This window comes from Amphibalanus amphitrite, unplaced genomic scaffold (assembly GCF_019059575.1).
Source record: "Amphibalanus amphitrite isolate SeventyFive unplaced genomic scaffold, NRLGWU_Aamphi_draft 000360F_arrow, whole genome shotgun sequence".
In the NCBI taxonomy this organism is placed as follows: Eukaryota; Metazoa; Arthropoda; class Thecostraca; order Balanomorpha; family Balanidae; genus Amphibalanus; species Amphibalanus amphitrite.
Window position 1 is genome coordinate 564,028 of NW_024881854.1, and position 22,734 is coordinate 586,761.

General features: G+C 48.9%; 1 protein-coding gene across 1 annotated transcript; it reads left to right on the forward strand.

Annotated features, from left to right (window-relative positions):
* Positions 1 to 442: 442 nt before the first annotated feature.
* Positions 443 to 22,532, forward strand: LOC122389506. Its single transcript, XM_043381619.1, has 8 exons — positions 443 to 477; positions 1,144 to 1,301; positions 11,835 to 12,083; positions 13,669 to 13,818; positions 14,487 to 14,691; positions 15,504 to 15,649; positions 20,313 to 20,457; positions 22,118 to 22,532. The coding sequence occupies exons 1-7, from the start codon at positions 443 to 445 to the stop codon at positions 20,381 to 20,383; spliced, it is 1,014 nt and encodes a 337-aa protein (XP_043237554.1). The 3' UTR covers positions 20,384 to 20,457; positions 22,118 to 22,532.
* Positions 22,533 to 22,734: the final 202 nt, after the last annotated feature.

Genomic DNA, 22,734 nt, shown 5'->3' on the forward strand with positions numbered 1-22,734 from the left:
TTTGGGAGTGTTTATAATGTCTTTCATCCAAAAGAGGCGCATTTCAATTTTCTCCCATTGACTTATAATGGGGAGGTCGCATAATTGACCTGACCTTAGGTCATCGATATCAAAATTCTGAGATATACATTTTGTACATGCTATTGCTCTTAGCAATCGCTGAAAGTTTCAAAGCGATCGGTCACTCGGTGTAGCTATGACAGACATTGAAAGTTTTTATGAGGTGAGGTCACTTCAAGTGACCTGGTGACCTGACCTTGAATGAACTTGGTCTGAAATTTTCACAACATGTGTAGAATTGATGTATGATAAGGTGTACCAAAATTCGGCGGCGCTCCGCGCCGCCGTTTTTTAGATATTCGCGAAAAACCACAAGGGGGGGTGTTCAAACACCCCCCCCCCAGCAGGGCGCGGGTTAAATGCCCAAAGCTGAGTTATAAGAATGATGTTCAATCCCCAGTTCCCCTCCAACAGGGCGTGAGAGTCTAGGCATTCCTGTGGGGCACGGGCTAACAATGACTATCTCAAAATCATTGTGGCCATGAACATCCACTGCCATTCTTTAACACCGGTTTCGCTGCGCTGAGCGGTGGCCGTCCCGTTTGTTGGATTCTACGGCTGGCTGGCGGAAAGCGTTACCGGCCGCCCGTCCACCACCCGCGGGCCGGACCGAGCGGTCCCGCTGACCCTACCTGACCTGAGCCCGGCGCGATATGGGACGGGCAGACGGGGGTTCGGCTCAGCGAATGCAGCGCCCACTGGTGCTGGGGACTTTTTTAATAGACCTACTGTACACTCAGACCAGACCCAGACCAGACCCAGACCAGACCCAGACCAGACCCACACCATACTCAGACCAGTTCTAGTAGACGGGATCAATGAATGCCACCACGTATTGTCTGCATGTGTACACTGTTACAATGCATTGTGCTTAGAGCCTTGGTATGTATTGTCATGCTAACGAGTACACAGACCAATAGTAGATAGCACTATATCTATTAGCTGGCACATCGGGGCCGGACCCTCACCAGGACCGGACCGGACCTGACTTGAACTGACCCTGTGGAGACCGGACCCGTCCCCTCCAGACGGCCGGTCGGCCGGCTGGTGTCGCTGACCGGCCTGTGTCCTGTTCTGTCGCAGGCTGGTGGTCACCTGTCGGAAACTGAAGGCGCTGCTCTGCTGCGCAACGGATAAGCTCAGTCAGGCGGTCCTGGACGCCCTGGTCCGGGCAGACCTGGGGAAAAGAGATGACGGCAAGCCGAGAACACTGAGGTTCAAAACACTAGCTGATACCTGTGGTAGGTTAGCCAGTACCTATATAGTAAGATGACGTAAGATATATAGTAAGATGACGTCACTCGTATTTAGGTAGCTAATTGGTATGGCTTGAGCTCTGACAAGGTGTGTGGTATGAATTGATGGTATGGACATGTTCACTGTACTGTGGTCTTCACTGTTTATTTGTGCAACTCTGTGTACAAGGTATTAGCGTGCAAGTGTGTGATTGCAACTGCCCGATATTCATTTGAATTCATGTTACCGGGACGTTACCACATACTCAGTTCACGTACTGCCGTTGTTACATGTCTTTGGTGCTGAATTAGGCTTGCATAGATAGATACTATCATTGGCGGATCCAGAAAGGCAACCTTGGACGCTGCGGGTGGGGCATAGCCCCAACAAAAATTCTCCAAATTCCAAAAACTCATCGAATTTCGGTTCCTTAGGCACTGCTACGCAGTTTAACCCGCGAGTTGCTGGGGGGGGGGGGGTTAACCCTCGCCGGACCTATTGGTTTTCTACATACGCGCCGGCCGAGGGGGGGGGGGGTACGACCCCCCCTCGCCGTTTCGCCCCTGGTGGAGCTAGCGCGTCGCGGAAAAAACGAGCGTGTGCGCCGTTACGAGACGCAGAGATTGGTACCCGATTTTAAGGTCCTAGGTCAACCGGTGACCTCTGAGGTCAGGTCAAGTGCCCCAAGGTACGGATCAGTTTTTGGTGAATAACTTCGCAAAAAACGGCCGCAGAGCGCCGATTTTGGCAGCATCGTGTTCGTCTCGCTCAGGCGCGTCGAATGATATACTTTTTGTCCGGGTCAGGTCAACTTGGGGTGTTGACCTCAGGTCAAGGTCAGGTCAGCACCCCCAGGTCACGAAGTTGGTCGAAAGAGGTCATGTCGCATATCATTCGATTCGGCAGGTCTTCCTGAGTCCATTGGTGGCTTTCCCGACTCGCTAGCTCAATTTGATCAAGAGTTATTGACGAAAAACTAATATGACCTTGATGACGTCATAAATGACGTCACGCAAGGTCAACATTGCAAAAGTGACGCATCTAACCTTGCAAGGGGTGCATCAAATCACGATTCTGTGTGCTTGAGATAGTTGGAGATCGTTCCCGGCGCCAGAATAGCAGTTTGAATTTTTCCCCATTGACTTATAATGGTGAGGTCACGAAAAAGACCTGACCTCATATGACCTTTAGGAAAAATCCGAGATATACAAGTTGTGGGACTCGTAATGGATACTAGATCCTGCAAGTTTCATTTCCCTGTGACATCTCCTCTGGCAGTGAGGGCGTTGCGAAGTTGCGACATCTGAAGACCGTGCAGAGGTTCACTTATGACGTCATAGGTCAGTGACCTGACCTGACCCAAAAATGCGGTTGGTGTCAAAAGATCCGGCTTGGATCAAAGGTCAGGTATGCCAAGTTTCAGCCCTCTATCGCCAGCGTGTTCGGAGCTATCGCGAAAAAACCCTATGGGGGGGGCGGCACCCGCCCCCCCCCCCCTCGGCCGGCGAGGGTTAAACGCCCCACTTTTATCGCCGCGCTATAGCGTAAAAACGGCACGCCGCAGGCGCGCCAAAATTTAACCCTCGCCGGCCGAGGGGGGGGGGCGGGTGCCGCCCCCCATAGGGTTTTTTCGCGATAGCTCCGAACACGCTGGCGATAGAGAGCTGAAACTTGGCATACCTGACTTTTGATCCAAGCCGCATCTTTTGACACCAGCCGCATTTTTGGGTCAGGTCAGGTTACTGACCTATGACGTCATAAGTGAACCTCTGCACGGTCTTCAGATGTCGCAACTTCGCAACGCCTTCACTGCCAGAGGAGATGTCACAGGGAAATGAAACTTGCAGGATCTAGTATCCATTATGAGTCCCACAACTTGTATATCTCGGATTTTTCCCAAAGGTCATATGAGGTCAGGTCATTTTCGTGACCTCACCATTATAAGTCAATGGGGAAAAATGAAAACTGCTATTCTGGCGCCGGAAACGATCTCCAACTATCTCAAGCACACAGAATCGTGATTTTATGCACTCCTTGCAAGGTTAGATGCGTCACTTTTGCAATGTTGACCTTGCGTGACGTCATTTATGACGTCATCAAGGTCATATTAGTTTTTCGTCAATAACTCTTGATCAAATCGAGCTAGCGAGTCGGGAAAGCCACCAATGGACTCAGGAAGACCTGCCGAATCGAATGATATGCGACATGACCCCTTTCGACCAACTTCGTGACCTGGGGGTGCTGACCTGACCTTGACCTGAGGTCAACACCCCAAGTTGACCTGACCCGGACAAAAAGTATATCATTCGACGCGCCTGAGCGAGACGAACACGATGCTGCCAAAATCGGTGCTCTGCGGCCGTTTTTTGCGAAGTTATTCACCAAAAACTGAACCGTACCTTGGGGCACTTGACCTGACCTCAGAGGTCACCGGTTGACCTAGGACCTTAAAATCGGGTACCAATCTCTGCGTCTCGTAACGGCGCACACGCTCGTTTTTTCCGCGACGCGCTAGCTCCACCAGGGGCGAAACGGCGAGGGGGGTCGTACCCGCCCCCCCCCCCCCCCCTCGGCCGGCGAGTATGTAGAAAACCAATAGGTCCGGCGAGGGTTAAGTACCTGTAGGGAATTGATTGAAGTTTGTTGTGACAAATAAAAAAAAATCGGTTGGATTTTTTGAGATATCGAGGTTTTAGTGACGTCATGATTTCTGAGTTTTCGGCCAAAAACGGGATGTGTTCAAAAAATCATATAAAATCACAGAATAGACATACACCCAGCTAACAATTTGCCGTTGTTACAACGTCGTTTAAACGTTGTCAAATGGTTACCACAACGTCCCGATTTATCGTTGTGACAACGTAATTTTGTAGACTCCAGACAACGGCGTGACAACGTCATCCGACCATGCATTTGAATGTCATCACAACGTTTCTGTAACGTGGCCGTGACGTCCCAAAACTGTTCTTACAACGTCCCGCCAACGTTATGAAATGTTTTCCGTAACGTACCAACAGTGTTTCTGGAACGTTGTCACCACGTTTCCGCAACGTGACTACAATGAGTATAGAACGCTTTGGCAACGTCTCTGCGACGTTTTTATCACGTGCGCACCACGTTGTCGCTACTTCGTATTGCCGTCCCTGCGACCCTGAGTAAACGTCCTAAACATTTTCGCAACGCCCTCTCAACGTGTTCGCAACATACTCAGAATGTGTTTCCGACGCTCTCTTCCCGTTCTCTAGACTTGTAAAAAAGGCATGTAAGAAGTGTATATTTCAATACATCATACAGGTCAATTTACAAAAAAAAAAACGACGGCGGCGGCATCGGTGATGGGGCATGGGGCCCAGGGGTGCCCCCATGGGGGCGTGGGACGGAATTGGGTTCTACTGGCTCTGGCGCTAGCCGCTAGCACGCCAGAACTGGTGGAAGTTCACTTATTCACTAACCCTCGCTGGGAGGATCACTCGGCGGACCGTTAGGCACCGGCTCATTTGCGGCCTCGATGTCCCTAGGCAGCTGGCAGTGCCTGACTAGACGGTCTGCGCACCCCCCGTTCCGGTCGCAGCTTCCGGACAGCCACTTCGCTACCGCATTGCCGACAGTAGGCCTGCCACAAGGCGCGCTGACGAGTTGCAGGAAGTCTGCGGGAAGACATGAGGGAAAATCAGACATTCAATTCATGAAAAAATCACAAAAATACCTGCACCACTTTCCGTAACAGTTCAACAGGCTAGATCAAACATGTCAACACCTTAGAGGCTAGAGCTACAATGAACTATAGCCTAGACCGCACGATATTACAAGGCACAATCTTGCAAATGCTGCTCGTAAATGGTACTTTGACTTACCAGTCAAAGCAACAATCGCATCAAACGCAGACAACTGGCGCTATCTTTCATCTTTCAGCTATCTCAGCCGCGCCCGCCGCCGGCCCTCACTGCTCGCTCGCGCCGCGCAGACTGCGGCTCGGCCGGCTGGCTCTGAACGCCGGCCGGTGACACTGACGTCACGGCCCCTCAGGCGAGGTCAGGGCGCGAGCCACCGTTCGCCTGAGTGGCGGCCCGCGTGGCTGGCTGGCAGCCGCGGATAACAGCCGCGTTTACATAGATAGGGATAGTTGCAAGCCTCTAGCTCCGCCTGTGATGTTGCAAAACATGCCAATGACGCTTTGCAATTTACACATGTTATATAACGTTTATATATAAATATATATATATATAATAAATATAATAATAATATATATATATATATATAATAATAAATATTTATATATAAATATATATATATATATATATATATATATATATATATATATATATATATATATATATATATTAGAGAGAGATAGAGAGAGAAAGGTATCAGAATTTACTTGTAAAAACACCGCTAATTATTCAGTTCCTAAGGTTGTGAAAAACCGTTTTAACAACGTGTTGGCGACCACCAGCTGACAACATGAACAGTCGAAGTGTTAAAATATGTCAAATTTAACGATGAAAACTGAATTTGCGCATTGAAAGTCAAAGGAAATGCATTATATGGCCATATATGTCACCATGCATTATCAAAATATAATGGCTGCATGTGCGCGGTTGCTGCAACGTACCAATAAAACGTTGTCACGACGTTTTACCACGACTTTCGGACCAAACCATGGCTTCACAACGTTCAGAACGTTGCTACAACGTAATTAAAACGTAATTTCGCAACTTACCGAAACACGACGTTGTGACAACGTTGTAGTAACGTTTCCTGTTAGCTGGGCAGACATGCCGTAAACGCCATTAGACTCTCAATGCTATGAACAATCAAATGGCTATCTTCGACATTATAGTTCCGCATTTTCAAAAATCTTGAACTGAATCTTGGCAATTTCTCGTGACTACTTCACGACTATGATGCATGTATTTCTTAAATTAAACTTTTTAACCCTCGCCCTGGCAGGGGGGGGTCGATGCGACCCCCCCCTAAGGTTTTTCAAAGATAGCGTAAAAACGGCGGCGCGCAGCGCCGCCAAATTTGGCACAGCCTATGGGGCAACCTTTTTACATATGACCTGAAAATTTCAGGTCCGGGTGACCTTGGGTCAGGTCACCAGGTCAGAAAAACCGGTACAAGGTCATGGTCAAATTTCAATTTTCTTTTTGCACCTGTCCAACTCACATTTTTTGACTGATTTCCTTCAAACTTTCAGGATGTGCTAAGTTCACCGAGTTGTATAACATATAGTCCGGCTTTTTTGAGGTCACTGACCTGAGGTCAGTTAGAGGTCATTACGTCGTAATGTTAAGCCTATGGGAAAATACTAAATTCGGAAAATACTGGAGATATCCGCTTCGTTCTATCACTTTTGTGCTTTGAAACCACGGTACTTAACAGCAGGTCACTTGGTGCTTCTTTGTTTGGTGTACTTATCCATGGGTCAGGTCAAATGAGGTCAACTGAGGTCAAATGACGTTTTTGCCAATAACTTGGCACATAATGACGCTAGAGCTTAAAAAATGGTATCATTGTGTTCCTGGTGATCAGCCGAATCGAATGATATGCGATATGATGCAATTTGGTTAACTTGAACTTAATTTATTAATTTAAGTTTACTTAAAATTTAAGAAAAACTTTAAGTACACTTAAGCAAGCTAAAAAGTATATCATTCGACGCGCCTTGACGTGCTGAGTTCACTGGTGCTTTTCTTTTTGCTCTATCTTAATTAGATCAAAAGTTATAAGCGAAAAACTTTTGACCTGTTTTTAGCGAAATTTTTACATTTATACCCCCCAAAACCCCCCTAAATATTGACCTAGAGCAACCAAATTTGCACAGGGGCGAGAACTCCAGGGGGCCCACCTACCTACCAAATTTGGTGTTTCTAGGTGCCATAGGAGCCAATCGCGAGGGGGGGGGTCGCATCGACCCCCCCCCCTGCCAGGCCGTGTTATGAAAAATGCCCTGCCAGGGCGAGGGTTAAGCCAAACACGTAAAGATATGATAAAATGAATATCACCATCGTGTTCTACGTCCAAAATTATCCATAAAACATGTGTCACGGGCTGCGAATATTAGTTTTGGTTTTCGGGGATATGTGCCTTCCCGGTTGACCTGACCTTGACCCTGACCTATGCTTGACTGACCCCTACATAGAGCTGACACTCTTGTAGGCCTTATATGAAGGATTGTGCACCGTTTTGAGAGAGTTTGTGACGAGAGGTGCCCATTGCGAAGTCCTGAAGTCCATGCTACTGAAAGCCCTATTTCAGGTGTTTGACCTGACCTTGACCCGACCTGTGAGCTCAAAATTCAACTTTAAGGTACCTACTCATCTGAAGCGTCTCGTCGCGTTCTTTCGTTTGCCGCCTCGTGCGTTTCGCTGCGCCTATTGGTTCTTGAGTTATCGGCTGGGGGTGTTTAACCCGCGACCTGGTGGGGGGCTATTTTTTGCCCCCCCCCCCCTCCAGACTTTTCGATATATCTCCAGAACCGCTGCGCCGATCGTCACCAAACTTTCAATACCCTCCCGGACATCAATTTTACATATGGTGACCAATTTTTTTTCCAAAGGCTATGACAGATTGGCCGGAAATGACGTCAGAGTGACGTCATGTTCTGCCGTTTTCGACCCAAAAAAGGGTTTCGCGGGAAGAGCTGTCAGGCCTATAGCTTTGCAAATACAGAAAAATGATAAACACATAAAAGCTGTAGAATTGACAGGGCTACAAAACTGCTATCTCGGATTTTTGAAATTTTTGGATTTTGACCCCCAACAATCAAAAAATATTTTTTTTTATATAATGATCGAAAAATCCAAACAGTTTTTTTGAATTTCGCAAAAACCGGAATATATGTGATAGTCCTTACCGCCTACCATCCTCATACCAAATTTGAGATTGATACCTCTTTTTTTGGCGAAGTTATAGCGAAAAAACTGTTCAAAATTTATGACGTCAAATTTTCCAACTCAATTTTTAGCAATTCTAGACCCCGTAGACCAAAACAAAGACCACAATTAGACTCCCCGTGACGAGCTGCATCGAATCAATACCCATTTTATGCAAAACTAACAACTTTAAAATTTGACCTTTTTTGGCCTGACATTGACCTGAACTTCACCAGAAAGTGACCTAAGCCGTACCTGATAGTCCTATAACCAAAACCATTGAGTTGGGAATGAAAAATTGGCCATAAACATGCATCACACAACCTTAGTAAAGTTGGGCTCATGTGACCTGACCTGTGACGTGACCTGGTATTGTCAGTGACCTCTGATAGCAACATATCTACTTGGCAACTGACGCCCTATCGCTGATTCTCGACAAAATGCGTTTTCCTCGGTGTTATATAGCGCATTCCCTAGAAGACCCGTGAACGGTGAAACATTTCATCTTTGACCTGACCTGTTTCGTCATCGGTGACCCCGAGGTCAATGAAATTTGGTTTCCTTCGACAAATTTGACAGGCCTTTCGAACGCCGTTTGAATTTTGCGGATCCGTCCAGTAGTTTCGGAGATACGAGGGGGGGGGGCAAAAAATAGCCCCCCACCAGGTTGCGTTATAAACAGACCCCACCAGGGCGCGGGTTAACGCCCCCCCCCCCCCCCCCCCCCAGCAAACGGCGGGTGGCGACATACCCCAGCAACTGCCGGGTTAAAACAAACTTTTCCTAGTAAAAGTTGTTTAGTTTTCGTTTTATTCCTCAAAAACCGCAAATTTTCGTCGATTTCGGGCGCTGCAGGGGGGCATTTGCCCCAAATGCCCCCCCCCCCCTGGGTCCGCCAGTGGATACTGCAAACCAGTTTTGTGGTGTCGAACTTGAGAAAATAAATGGACCTATCCAGCATGTCCATTCGTGTGTGGTTGATAGCTCTACTTTTGTATTGTATTGTATTGTATTGTATTGTATTGTATTGAACCATCATGAGCGATTCACATTCTCAAAGTGCGTGGCGATTACTGCTCATTTAGTTACTGCATGGGACATGACGTACTCAACCGATCATGTGATGTGTGTGCCATTATGGGGCGTCATATCAGAAGTCCGAACTTGTGATATGTTATACCACATTAAACAAAGTTTGTTTACTTCGTACTTCGTACAGGGTGTCCCATAAGTTCGTTCTCACATTTTATTTGCATGTGAAACAGAGTACTTTGCGTTTTGATATATTTATGACCCCTCAATGTGCTCCCCATTTAATAGGCAAACACATGAACACATGCTGCGGCATGCCAACCGGCATGTTTGGCTGCATAGCAGGCTTAAAGTTAACCCAGACTGACTTGACATGCGCCGTGAGCTCCTCGAGGCTGGAACAGCGCTACGCTTCGACGAGCCTAAATTTCAGCATAACCAACAATTTTTTATGAAATTTTGATCCGATGAGGTGCCTGGCATGTGGTCTTGCCACAAACGCCTGTCACAGTCTCCTTCCACCGCTTTTAGGCTTTGCTTGGCCTGTGCACTGATGCACTGTCTTGCCTGAAGATGGGCCTACGACCTCTCGGATGCCATTTTCTCCTCTATAAATGTGTTCATACTCGCGGATCGAGTTCAGCTTGAGGGCTGAAACTCCTCCTAGATTTTCTTGGAAAAGCATTATGCTTCCCAAAGCTGTTTCTGGGACACCAATCGCAACCTGGTCAGCGTCTGGACGCCTATAACCCCACAATACCGTGATCTTGGCCTTTCGCATAGGAACATAACGGGACGAAACGGAGGCCTCCTCCTTCGCCCTTATGGGGTTGTTTTCGGGTTTGGACGGGTGTTTCATCTCGAACGTGGACTAGTTAGTCCAGATGACCTGGTTGATGTCCTCAGCCCTTTAGTTTTTTTTAGCCTCAGGCATAACGAAACTCATGTTTGGCCATTTTAACCCGCGCACCGACGGGGGTCTGCGCCAACTTAGTACCGACGGGGGGGGGGCGGATGACCGCCCCCCCCTGAGATCTCGAGAACGAAGCAAGATAGCGACAAGCGGTAAACGGCATCGGATACGCACGGACAAGGTCTACAATTTTTACTAAGGTCATTTTCAGGTCAGGTCAAAGATGACGTCACAGGGGTCGAAAAAGTCAAAATGGCGGCGCTAGATATGGAGAGGGTTTTTCTCGAATAACTTTCGAAGTAGTCAAGATAGGAACAAACTAAGGGCATCATCGTGATCCTCTCGTCAATCCGCATCGAATGATATATATGTTGACCTCGAAAGGTCAAGGTCAAAGGTTGACCTCAGGTCACGTGACCTCGAGGTCATCATGTATATCATTCGATGCGTCTTGACGAGCTGAACACAATGAGACCATCCGCGCGGCTGTATCTTGTTCCTGTAAGGAGTTATTGGCAAAAAACCTTTGGTGACCTTTGATGACGTCATATGACCTTACAGCTGCCCAACAGCAAAACAGACCTCAAGGTAGTGAAGGTTGATCGTATGTGAAGTCATGTATGGTATATGGGGCCATTCCGACCCGTTTTAGTGGTAAAAACAGGGAGTTGATTTTTCCCCCATTGACTTATAATGGGGAGGTCGCGAAATTGACCTGACCTTAGGTCACCGACATCAAAATTCCGAGATATACAAATTGTAGCTACTAATGACCTAATAACATCCTGCAACTTTCAAAGGCCTCCGACATCTACTGTAGCTCTGGCACGGTGACAAAGTTGCAAAAAAGTGACTTGAGGTTGGGTCATTCAAAGTGACCTGGTGACCTGACCTTAAAAGTTAGGAGGTTCAAACTTGCACACCATGTGTAAAATTGATGAGGTTATAGTCATACCAAATTTCGCGGCGCTACGCGCCGCGGTTTTCCCGCTATCCGCGAAAAACCTCAGGGGGGGGCGGATATCCGCCCCCCCCCCCGTCGGTGCGCGGGTTAAGACGTTTTTGACTGTTTTGAGCCCTCCGGTAAGCAAAGCTTAGTCACCTTGAGTTATGTACCCCGTAAGAACAATTTTAGACAGCTGGTAATCCATCCTGAAAAGTCTGCTTACCAACTTTCTAACCCTTTGACCTTTTTGATGGCCACTTTGGCGCCACACAGTTTTGGCCACATGGCTCACTCCTGAGAGCTGACAAAAAAGAGGATAAACTTGCAATGATTGACTCCCGACAAATCATCGGTGTCACTTGCTGACTGTGCGTCCAGTTAGCGAAGGACATTGTCTACAGACTGGTAGGCCTCAATCACCCTCAATCGTCGCGAATGGTCACGTGCTGACTAAATACCGAGACGTACCCGTATTGGAGACCTCTATGTTGCGGCGTTAGCCGTCTGTGTAGGAAACGGGCTCTCTAGCAAAAACTATTTTGTCTACAGAAATTAGTTACTGTGGAGCATATTTCTACCAGCCATGGCAACCACGTAAGCTCAGTAACGAACCAATTTCAGCGTGTCTTTAAGCAAGAGAGCCTAAAAACGTAAAATTTAGGTGAGAACGAACTTATGGGACACCCTGTACTTCGAAGTATAAGAACCATTTTTCCCATCGTGTATGAGTTGTCATTTGTAACCCATCTTACTGGTGTCTTACCCGCAGAAGCTGTTTATGATAAACTGATCATACCGTCGGATACCGGCAACATCAAAGTACTAAGACTGAGGGACGACAAATCCTGCGGTTCATCTTTGAAGATCATCTTTCCACCGGGCCATAGTGATGAGCAGCTAACGGCTCTGCTGGAGTCCCTCCAATCCTTGGAGGAGCTCACGGTCTCCATTCTTCCTGACTCGACGGGACGGTGGCTGCAGCTGCTGCCGCCGTCCTTGAGGCGCCTGGACGTTTTCGGTGAGATGTCATTGATGAAACTTGTACCTAATCACACTGCTGTGTGGTGAGGACAGCGCTTAGTAGGTATTGTGATTGCAGCCATGCATGTGGGCTGTAATGTTTAGCCGCTCCGATACCATATGCAATGTAATATTAACCCGCGCACCGACGGGGGTCTGCGCCAACTTAGTACCGACGGGGGGGGGGGGGGCGGATGACCGCCCTCCCCCTGAGATCTCGAGAACGAAGCAAGATAGCGACAAGCGGTAAACGGCATCGGATACGCACGGACAAGGTCTACAATTTTTACTCAGGTCATTTTCAGGTCAGGTCAAAGATGACGTCACAGGGGTCGAAAAAGTCAAAATGGCGGCGCTAGATATGGAGAGGGTTTTTCTCGAATAACTTTCGAAGTAGTCAAGATAGGAACAAACTAAGGGCATCATCGTGATCCTCTCGTCGATCCGCATCGAATGATATATATGTTGACCTCGAAAGGTCAAGGTCAAAGGTTGACCTCAGGTCACGTGACCTCGAGGTCATCATGTATATCATTCGATGCGTCTTGACGAGCTGAACACAATGAGACCATCCGCGCGGCTGTATCTTGTTCCTGTAAGGAGTTATTGGCAAAAAACCTTTGGTGACCTTTGATGACGTCACATGACCTTACAGCTGCCCAACAGCAAAACAGACCTCAAGGTAGTGAAGGTTGATCGTATGTGAAGTCATGTATGGTATATGGGGCCATTCCGACCCGTTTTAGTGGTAAAAACAGGGAGTTGATTTTTCCCCCATTGACTTATAATGGGGAGGTCGCGAAATTGACCTGACCTTAGGTCACCGACATCAAAATTCCGAGATATACAAATTGTAGCTACTAATGACCTAATAACATCCTGCGACGTTCAAAGGCCTCCGACATCTACTGTAGCTCTGGCACGGTGACAAAGTTGCAAAAAAGTGACTTGAGGTTGGGTCATTCCAAGTGACCTGGTGACCTGACCCTAAAAGTTAGGAGGTTCAAACTTGCACACCATGTGTAAAATTGATGAGAGAATAGTCATACCAAATTTCGCGGCGCTACGCGCCGCGGTTTTCCCGCTATCCGCGAAAAACCTCAGGGGGGGCGGATATCCGCCCCCCCCGTCGGTGCGCGGGTTAATCTACACACAAAAACAGTGTTTTAGCGGGCAGTGGCATCATCACAGTACCTAAAATGTGTAATGCGACTGTAACTCTGGTTAAAATTATGATAGACGTTGTTTTGAAGAACACATGCTCTACAAATGATCATAGGAAACCGACGCCTAATGTTGATCATGGCCTGACATCTAATACAGATAGTTTTGACAGCATCGTCGATAGTGTTCAATCTCTATTGTTCATAGTTCATGGTCCATGCTGAGCTATGTAGGTATAACAATATGTGTGCTTGTATACAACAGACATTGTCAAACTCATTCCTATCAGTGACGAGTCGGCTGTGTCTGTGTCAGTATCGGCTGTATCATTGTTAGATACCATTGTGTCAGCCGCCTCCCGACCCGGCGGCAGCTCCGTCCGACTGCAGTCAGCTGACACAGCTCTCTCTCTCCGACAGGACTGGGGGAGACGGGGGAGCCGCTGACACTGGCGAAGGACAGACGGCTCGACCATGGGCTGGAGGTCGTCATAGAACAGGCGGGAGATGACGTCATCAACCAGCTGGCCAAGGAGCTGGGACCACGGGTTACCGCGCTGGTCATGTTCAGTGAGTGGTGGTGACACGGACAGGTTATCGTTATAAGTGGTTAGGTATGGTGACGAACACCATATACCTAACTGATTATGGTAACACCGTTCAGGGAGAGGTGAAACAGGGACTGTGATCAGAGTAATAGTCATGTCAGATACTTTTTGCTGGTATATTTGGAATATTTTATGTAGGTATGTAAATGACGGATATGCCGGATACGTCGATATTCATTTTCGTGGTGTGTGTGGAAGTGTTGTCGCCAACATGGTGTTGGTGACCTGTGGTGAGTGCTCCATATAAATGCATAACCAATCACCAATCACCAGTTATGTGGGTGTGTTGTTTCATTTTCTGCTTGGCAGTTCTTCATTAGTAGGCATCATTACTTGTACACAGAATGCATATACATATAGATATACATGCATGCGTGTACAGCTACTTCTTTGTAGATATATACATAAACTGTACATGCATACGTACTTACATATACACAAAAATACCTACATACAAATAATATTAAATGTGTTCATTATCACTATTTACTGCTCAATATTACCTAACAGTCAGCTCGAATGCAGCATGCAGTGCCATACCTGTCTATGTCTCAGCACGAGTGCTAGCGAGTAGCGTAGCAGCTCCCACGCCATTCACCTACCATGGCTGTATGTGTCTGTGTTTCCCAGACTGCCCGCGTGTCACTGCCGGGGCCCTACAGAGGCTGCTGTCCGCCCTCACCGGCCTGGAAGACGTCACACTTGACGGCTCTCTGTCCGGCGCCATCACTGACGCCTCACTGGCCGCCCTCCACGGCCGCTCCCAGCTGCGTATAATGCAGCTGGGAACGCCCAGTGTACTCTGTACGGATATACCGGTCACAGAGGTCAGCAGGTCAGTTAGCTGTTCACTCAGACCAGACCCAGACTAGACCTAGACCAGACCAAGACCAGACCCAGACCCAGACCAGACCCAGACCAGACCCAGACCAGACCCAGACCAGACCAGACCAGACCAGACTAGACCTAGACCAGACCAAGACCAGACCCAGACCAGACCCAGACCAAACCAGACCAGACCAGACCCAGACCAGACCCAGACCAGACCCAGACCCAGACCCAGACCCAGACCAGGCCTAGACCAGAACTAGACCACACCAGACTCAGACCAGTTCTAGCTAGACGGGACCAATGCATGCTACCGCTTGTCTGCATGTGCCTTGGTATTGGTATGTATTAGCCGTTTTACTTGTCATGACGGCCATCTGGTACACATTTGGTGCGCATTTGGTGCATATTAGGTGCAGATTTGGTCAAATTAGGCTCAGTGTGTCTCTTAGCAGCTATAAGCTAGGGTTGCCTCCTAATTGCTTATGTGCCTGCTTTGTTATATTATCAGAGAGTATTATCAATTTAAACACTGAAATAAATTTATAACATGAAGATATTCGCTGATAAAGAGATTAGTTGCAGATTTGGTCAAACTAGGTGCATTCGCCGGATAGCCCGTCGTGAAAACGGCTATTGTCACTATAACGAGCATACAGACCCATAGTAGTTAGCAATCACTATAGCTATTAGCTGACGCACGGCATCGGGGCCGGACCGAACTGGACTTGTGGCCCTGTGGAGACCGGACCCGTCCCTTCCAGACGGCCGGTCGGCCGGCTGGTGTCGCTGACTGGCCTGTGTCCTGATCTGTCGCAGGCTGGTGGTTACCTGTCGGAGACTGGAGTGGCTGCTCTTTTACGCAACGGGGGAGCTCAGTCAGTCGGTCCTGGACGCCCTGGTCCGGGCAGACCTGGGGAAAAGAGATGACGGCACGCCGAGAACACTGGGGTTCTTGGTCCATGGTGAGTGACGGCGCCGCCCAGCGCCTCTGATCAGTCCCACAAGGGACTGCTCGGCGCCACCGGCCTCTCGGAGCCGCTGTCGTACACCCTCTCAACGGGTGGAGATGAACACATAACGCTGATATGACGTCATAACTGATATAAACAGCATAGTGATGCCATTCATATGTAGATGAGTCTACCCTCATGTGTGGCGTGAATGATTGTTCGAGTGTGAACAATGCCAAACACTAGCTGATTCCTATGATAGGTTAGCCAGTATAGTAAGATGACGTCACTCGTATTTAGGTAGGTAATTGGTATGGCTTGAGCTCTGACGCGGTGTGTGGTATGAATTGATGTTATGGACATGTTCACCACCACGGGACGTACCTACATAGAGTTCACGTAGGTACTGTCATTGTTACATGTCTTTGGTGCTGAATTGGGCTTACGCAGATATCAGGGGGATGTCGTCCCGGTTCTCCCCATGTATTATTCGCCAATCAGCTTAACACTACCAGTGACGTCACTGGTGGATCGCCAATCGGGGCCGTTCGGCCGGCCGGCCGGGCCGGGCCCGTAGAAGACCAAACGCAAACGTTTTCAGAAAAGCGTAAGCCGTATAGATACAGTCGTGGATGGAGTTTTGCTGTAATTCGGCTCTCCAAGAGTGCGTCAGGGTACCCGGATAAAGGTCATAGTGAACCGGCATCTGATAAACCCCGCTCACGGCTTAGCAGCCGACTTCGACCCTTCGCCCTCGTAAAGCACAAAAGCGCTTGCCGGTCATCAATCCACCTGCATCTCCTCATCTGTTTACTGCCTATATCGACCAGATACTGCAGCCGTTTTGGAGCGGCTCACGGGCGATAACACGCCGGGCGTGCGCTAGCCGCCGGTGCTAAGTGCTAAGTGAGCACGCGTGGCCGACTACCGGATGGCGGATGGGATTACGGATGGCGCTGGCCCCCGGCACCGGCACCGGCGCGGCGCCCCTGAGCCATGGGGGGGGGCTGCTAATTAGTTGAGCCGGAATTGGGATAGAAGCCGGTATGGGATTGGGATAGCAACTCAGCGAGACTAATTGTGTTGTGCCTTCGGTAGGCCCCCAAAATTACCGGTGTAGTGCCCTCAGGGCCGTCGGTTATGAAGCCTTTGGAGGCACTGGTGTGGGCAGGGGCACTCACGGGTAGGTACCGGTGTGAGGCCCTCAGAGGCATTGGTGCGGGGCCCCCGAGGTGCCGCTGTAGGCCCTCTGAAGTGCTAGTATGTGGCCCTCAGAGGCGCCGGTGAGGGTCCTCACAGTTGCCATCGTGGGCCCTCAGAGACACTGCAGTGTGGGGTCATCACAGTCGGGTGTGGGAGTTGGGACTCTTAGAGCTGCTGGCTCGAGCCCTTTATAAGCCGACAGGGGCTCTCAGAGACCGACAAGGGGCCCTCAAGAGGTCTGCGGTGTCTTCAGGAGCCCTGTGGAGTCCTCAGAGACCAGCAAGGTACTCTCAGACGCCGGTGGGGGCCCTCAGAGTCGTCGTTGTGGGGCCCTCAAAAGTCACCGGTGAGTGGCCACTGGCCGTCCAATGCGAAGGTCCCGTCTGGGGCAGTCAGGGGCTCCGGCGTTCAGCCCTCAGAGCCGCCGATAAATATATGGCCAAGAAGCACTGGTTTGGGCCTTTGGGACTTCATTCAGGGGTGCTGGTTGAACTGAGGTGGCAGTGTGGGGCCCTCAGCTGGGCACCGGTTTGGGGCTTTCACAGCCGCCGGTGAGGGCCCTCGCAGGCGCCTTTGTGGGGCCATCACCCATTGGTTTAGGGGGTCATCACAGACGTGTGTGGAACCCTTAGAGCTGCTGGTCCCTGATAGGCCGGTAAGGGCCCTCAGAGGTCGCCAATGGGCCCTGAGAGGCCGGCGAGGGGCCCTCAAATGCCGACAAGGGACAATAAAAAGCCGGTGTGTGACTCTTATGGAGAGAAGTGTGGCTATTCGGAGCACATAAGGTGTTCTTTCGAGCCCTGTGGGGCCCTTCTGAGTCGAAAATGCCAGCGTGGACCCTCAGCCGCCAATTGGCGTCGCAGGGCCCCTCGGGCCCGAGAGGCCCCCTGATCCGATGGGGGCACGTGCCCCCTGCCCCCCCCCCCCTCCGGGTGCAGATAGAGAATGCAATCGGCGGTGCGGGACACAACAATTGCAATCGTTCCTTCTCCCGTCGCGAGGTCGCCCATCCGACCCATATCCCAAGATTGTCAACCCTGGGGCTCGGGTCGGCAATGTATCGGCAAGGAAATCAGCTTTAGGTGGGTAAAAAGTTATTAAGAGTCATTAGTTGTCGTTACGTTCAGTAATAACAACGAAAAAATGTCAAATGTACCCGACATACGGCTTGGAGCCGGGCGCCGCGCGGTCTCCACCAGTGACGTCACGCTAATGCTTAGCGACCGGTCCATTGGAAATTGCGGGATGATTCTACCTCTCTTATACGGCCTTGGCAGATATATACTACCAGTATAGCGCCTTTTGGGGCGACTAACGGAGCGAGCGAGAGGGTGAGCCTTGCACGTGCGAAATTTCGAGGGGGTACCTCCTGCAGTTGACTTGTGCACGGCACCCTACTAACCGGTCTCTAGCGATGTGCCAAATTTGAGCACAATCGGCCCAGCCGTTCTCGAGATCTGGAAGCGGCACCCTGCACGTGCGCACGTGCAAAATGGGTCCCAACTGATTTTTGCACGGCACCCTACTAACCGGTCCCTAACCATGTACCAAATTTGAGCGCCATCGGTCCAGCCGTTCTCGAGATCTGGAAACGACCCCTGCACGTGCGCACGTGCAGCAGCACCCCAACTCTGGCACATGGATATGCAGTGCCTAGTGGGTGCCTACCTACATGCCAACTTTCAGCGCAATCGGCCAAGTAGTTACCGAGATATTGCAACAATTACAAAAGTGACACCTCTTCGTTTTGCACGTGGCACGTGCATAAGGGGTCACCCACATGCATCGGGAATAGTCCAATACTTGGTAGAAGGAATGAAGCTACCCCACAAAAATTACCGCATGTAAATCGGTCAAGTGGTTGCTGAGATATAAGCCTCGCGAAAGCGTGACCACGGCCGGCCGGCCGGCCGGCCGGCCGCTCATACTCAGAAATTTCCGTTATTCTACGTAAGACTCCGCTCGCTTCGCTCGCTCCGTAACCAACCAGTTTTGTGACTGGTGTCGGACTTGTGAAGATAAATGAACCTATCCAACCTGACCATTTGTGTCTGGTTGATATAGCTGTACCTACTTTTGCATTTAGTTACTGCATGAGACACAATTTGCTCACCCGTGCTGTTTTGTGCCATTCTGAGGCGTCACGTCAGAAGTCCAAAATTGGTGATGTGTTAACCCGCGCCCCGTAGGGCTATCGGCGGACCCTACCACCCGTAGGGGGGGGGGCCGTTTCGGCCCCCTCCCCTAAGATCTCGGAAATTTACCGGCCGATTTTCAAAATTCAAACGGCGTTCGATAGCCCCACCCGGGAACTACCTTGTGACCAAATTTCATTGACCTAGGTCAAACCGATGACGTCACAGGTCAGGTCAAAGGTCGGATTTTCACCATTGACAGGCATTTCAAGAAATGTGTTGTGAAATCGAGTAAATTGGTAATTTATTTAAAACCATCGATGGTACATTGTTCGTCAAACACATACTTTGCTATCTGAGGTCACTGATACCAGGTCAGGTCACAGCGAGGTCAGGTCACCGGGGTCACAATATTGAAGTGTCGTGTGATACATGTTTTATGGTCCATTTTACATTACAAATGCGATTATGTGGGTTAGGCAGCCTTTGGGGCCAGCCCAGGTCACGTTTTGGTGAAGGTCAGGTCAAGGTCAGGTCAAACTAGGTCAAATTTCAAAGTTGATATTTTTGCATAAAATGGGTATCGATTCGATGCAGCTCGTCACGGGGAGTCTAATGGTGGTCTTTGTTTTGCTCTACGAGGTCTAGAACTGCCAAAAATTGAGTTTGAAAATTTGACGTCATCATTTTTGAACAGTTTTTTCGCTATAACTTGGCCAAAAAACGAGGTATCGATCTGAAATTTGGTATGTAGATAGGAGACGGTGGGTACTATCACATATACTCCGGTTTTTTCGAAATTCAAAATACTTGTTGGATTTTTTGGGTAATATATCCAAAAAAATGCTTTTTTGATTTTTGGGGGTCAAAACTCAAAAATTTCAAAAATCCGAGATAGCAGTTTTGTAGCCCTGTCAATTCTACACCTTTTATGTCTTGATCATTTTTCTGTATCTTCAAAGCTGTAGGCCTGACAGGTCTTCTCGCGAAGGTCTTTTTTCGGTCGAAAATGACAGAACATGACGTCATTCTGACGTCATTTGTGGCCACCCTATCATAGCCTCTGGAAAAATTTTTGGTCACAATGTGTAAAATTGATGCCCGGAGGGGTCCTAAAAGTTTGGTGGCGATATCTCCAGCCGTTTAGGAGATATCGACGGAAAAGGACAGGGAGGGGCCGTTTCGGCCCCCCCCCCCCTACGGGGCGCGGGTTAAATCATATCACGTTAAACAAAACTTTTGTTCGTACTTCGTGCTTATTTTGAACCATGAAAAGAATTTTCCTCATTGTGTATGAGATGTTATGTGTAACCTCTCTTTCGTTGTCTTATCCGCAGGAGCCGTTTATGACAGGCTGAGAATACCGTCTCAGACCGGCAACATCAAGGTTGTGAGGTGCGACGAATAAATACTATGTAGATACGATCATCACTTGTAACGACTCGCCGACACCCACAGCGGTGTCAGTGGTGATCATTCTCGGTGAGTACACCAGGTGGCAGCACTTTCCAAACTAGGTGGCAGCACCATCGTATCCTCACCATGCGATATCAGTATGACACGGCAACGGCAGAGGGTAGGTAGAACATTTAACCCTAGAACGCCTAGGGGGGGGGGGGTTGTATCAACCCCCCCCCCCTGAGGTTTTTTCGAAGTGCACGCTAAACGGCTTGTCGTAGCGGGCTGAAATTTTCAATACCCTCTGGGGCAACCTTTGCGCATCTTTTGCCGAAAAAAAAATTGATCGGGTCATGTCAGGTCACGGAGTTATGACGTCATAAGAGGTACAGCCTCCGGCCGACAGTTACCAAACGTGTGCGCCGAATCCCTAGGTTTTCTGCCGGTGCTACCCACATTGTTTGATGGATCATGATGAAACTTCCCATGCATGTTGGGGCAAGCATTGGCTATCGTGTGGTGCAAGAAAATTGACCGGGTCAGGTCAGGTCACGGAGTTATGACGTCACAAGAGGAACAGCGTCCGGTAATATTTTTGAAAAGCGTCCGAACCACTATTTTGCTAATTCTTGTCACCTCAATGGGAATATGCAGCAATATTAGCTTCTAGAGGGAGCAAATGGACCTCCCAAATCCAAAAATACAATCAGATTTCAAAATTTAAATTTTGATTTTTCGAATTTCTGCCGCCGACTGTGACCTTGCCGACTTCCGGCGCTCCCAACGCGCCATTTTTAGAGCTAGGGAAACGAAATACATACCAAACGATAGAGAATTGATCAAGGAGCACGATAGTGAAGGTTTCAAGTCGATATCTCCCACCGTTTTGCCGTAATCGCCGCCGAAAGTTGAAAAAAAAGTCTATTTTTCCGAAAATTTGACCTTTGACCGGTCAAAAGTAGGTCAAATGTTGACCTAGGACCAAAAAATATACCACCAATCGCGAGATCTCGTTGAGAGCAATCCGTTGGTTCTTTCCGCTAAGCTCTACGACCTTCCGTTTCGAAACGCCAGGGGGGGTCGTAACAACCCCCCCCCCCCCCCCTGGTCGTTCGTGTTATGAGAAATGGCCTGGTCGTGCGAGGGTTAACATCACAACATTTTGTCATCAATTAGTACGCACCTAAGCGATTGGTCGTTGCGACCAATATCTTGGAAAGGCGAAAGCAATGCGAACAAATAGATTTCACTCTGAGGTCTGAGTTCTGACCATTTAGCGGTGGACTTGAAGGTCACTGCCCGAGATGAGATGCCTTACCGTACTACTCCCGTGACGTCACTTTGTTCCACGTCTCAGTGACATCACTGTTTTGTCATTTTGTCTGTTCTTGTCACTTGTATATACCCCAAACTGCATTCTATAGATGTCATTGGAGACCTGTGATGACGTCACTTATTTTCATACTCCATTAATTCCTCTGCTGACGTCACTGTGCGCCTCACGTTCCCACGTGAGAGAGCGCCTATGTGACAATCCACTGTGAAAGGAGAATGTTCTTATTACAAATTGTCAACAGTACTGCTTGGACAAGTAAGGTTAGGTTAGCTTGTTTTTTTTTTTCAAGACATACTTATTTAAAAATGTATTTCTATATAAGCTAACAAAAGAATGCGGCAATACGGCATTACTTATAGTCCAAACTAATAGTCGTAGTAATGACGTCATACCTACCTCGTCCGGCAGGCTCGTTCCCCCTTCTGATTGGCTCATCACAAGACGCCGAGGTGACGGACAAATGGGACGACAGTCTGCCGGGCTTTATCACCAACTGGGAGCTGGTGAAGCTGCGCTCCTTCAGCATCAGCGTGCACCGGGTGAACACGGTGGGGTCGAACATAACGCCTGCTCGTTCTTACTACGCTGCTTCTGCTTATGTGTCTTCTGTATCATGTATGATGAGAAACAATGACGTGATAGTTCGGTGAAAATCATTCAAATGATGTGAGCAATATTAGAGATTGTGTGACTTGGGGAATACAAATATGGGTAAGATGCACAGTTAGATGATCATGTTGCCTTATCCAGCCTTATCTGTTAGAGCACCCTGCTCTACGGAATCGATAGAATGAACGCACCATATGCAGCGGCGGCGGAATAGGGGGTGCGGGGGGTGCAGCTGCACCCCCATCGAAAAACATGGGGGTGCAAACATATCTTTTTGCACCCCCAAAATCCGTACAAGGGGCCCGTCGCACCATCCAATACATTTTCTCCTGAAAACCAGTGATCGGGAAACGAACACTGATATCCGGGATGTCCAATTATGGCCAGGAGTGCCCCATGCTAGTCTTTGGGGCCCC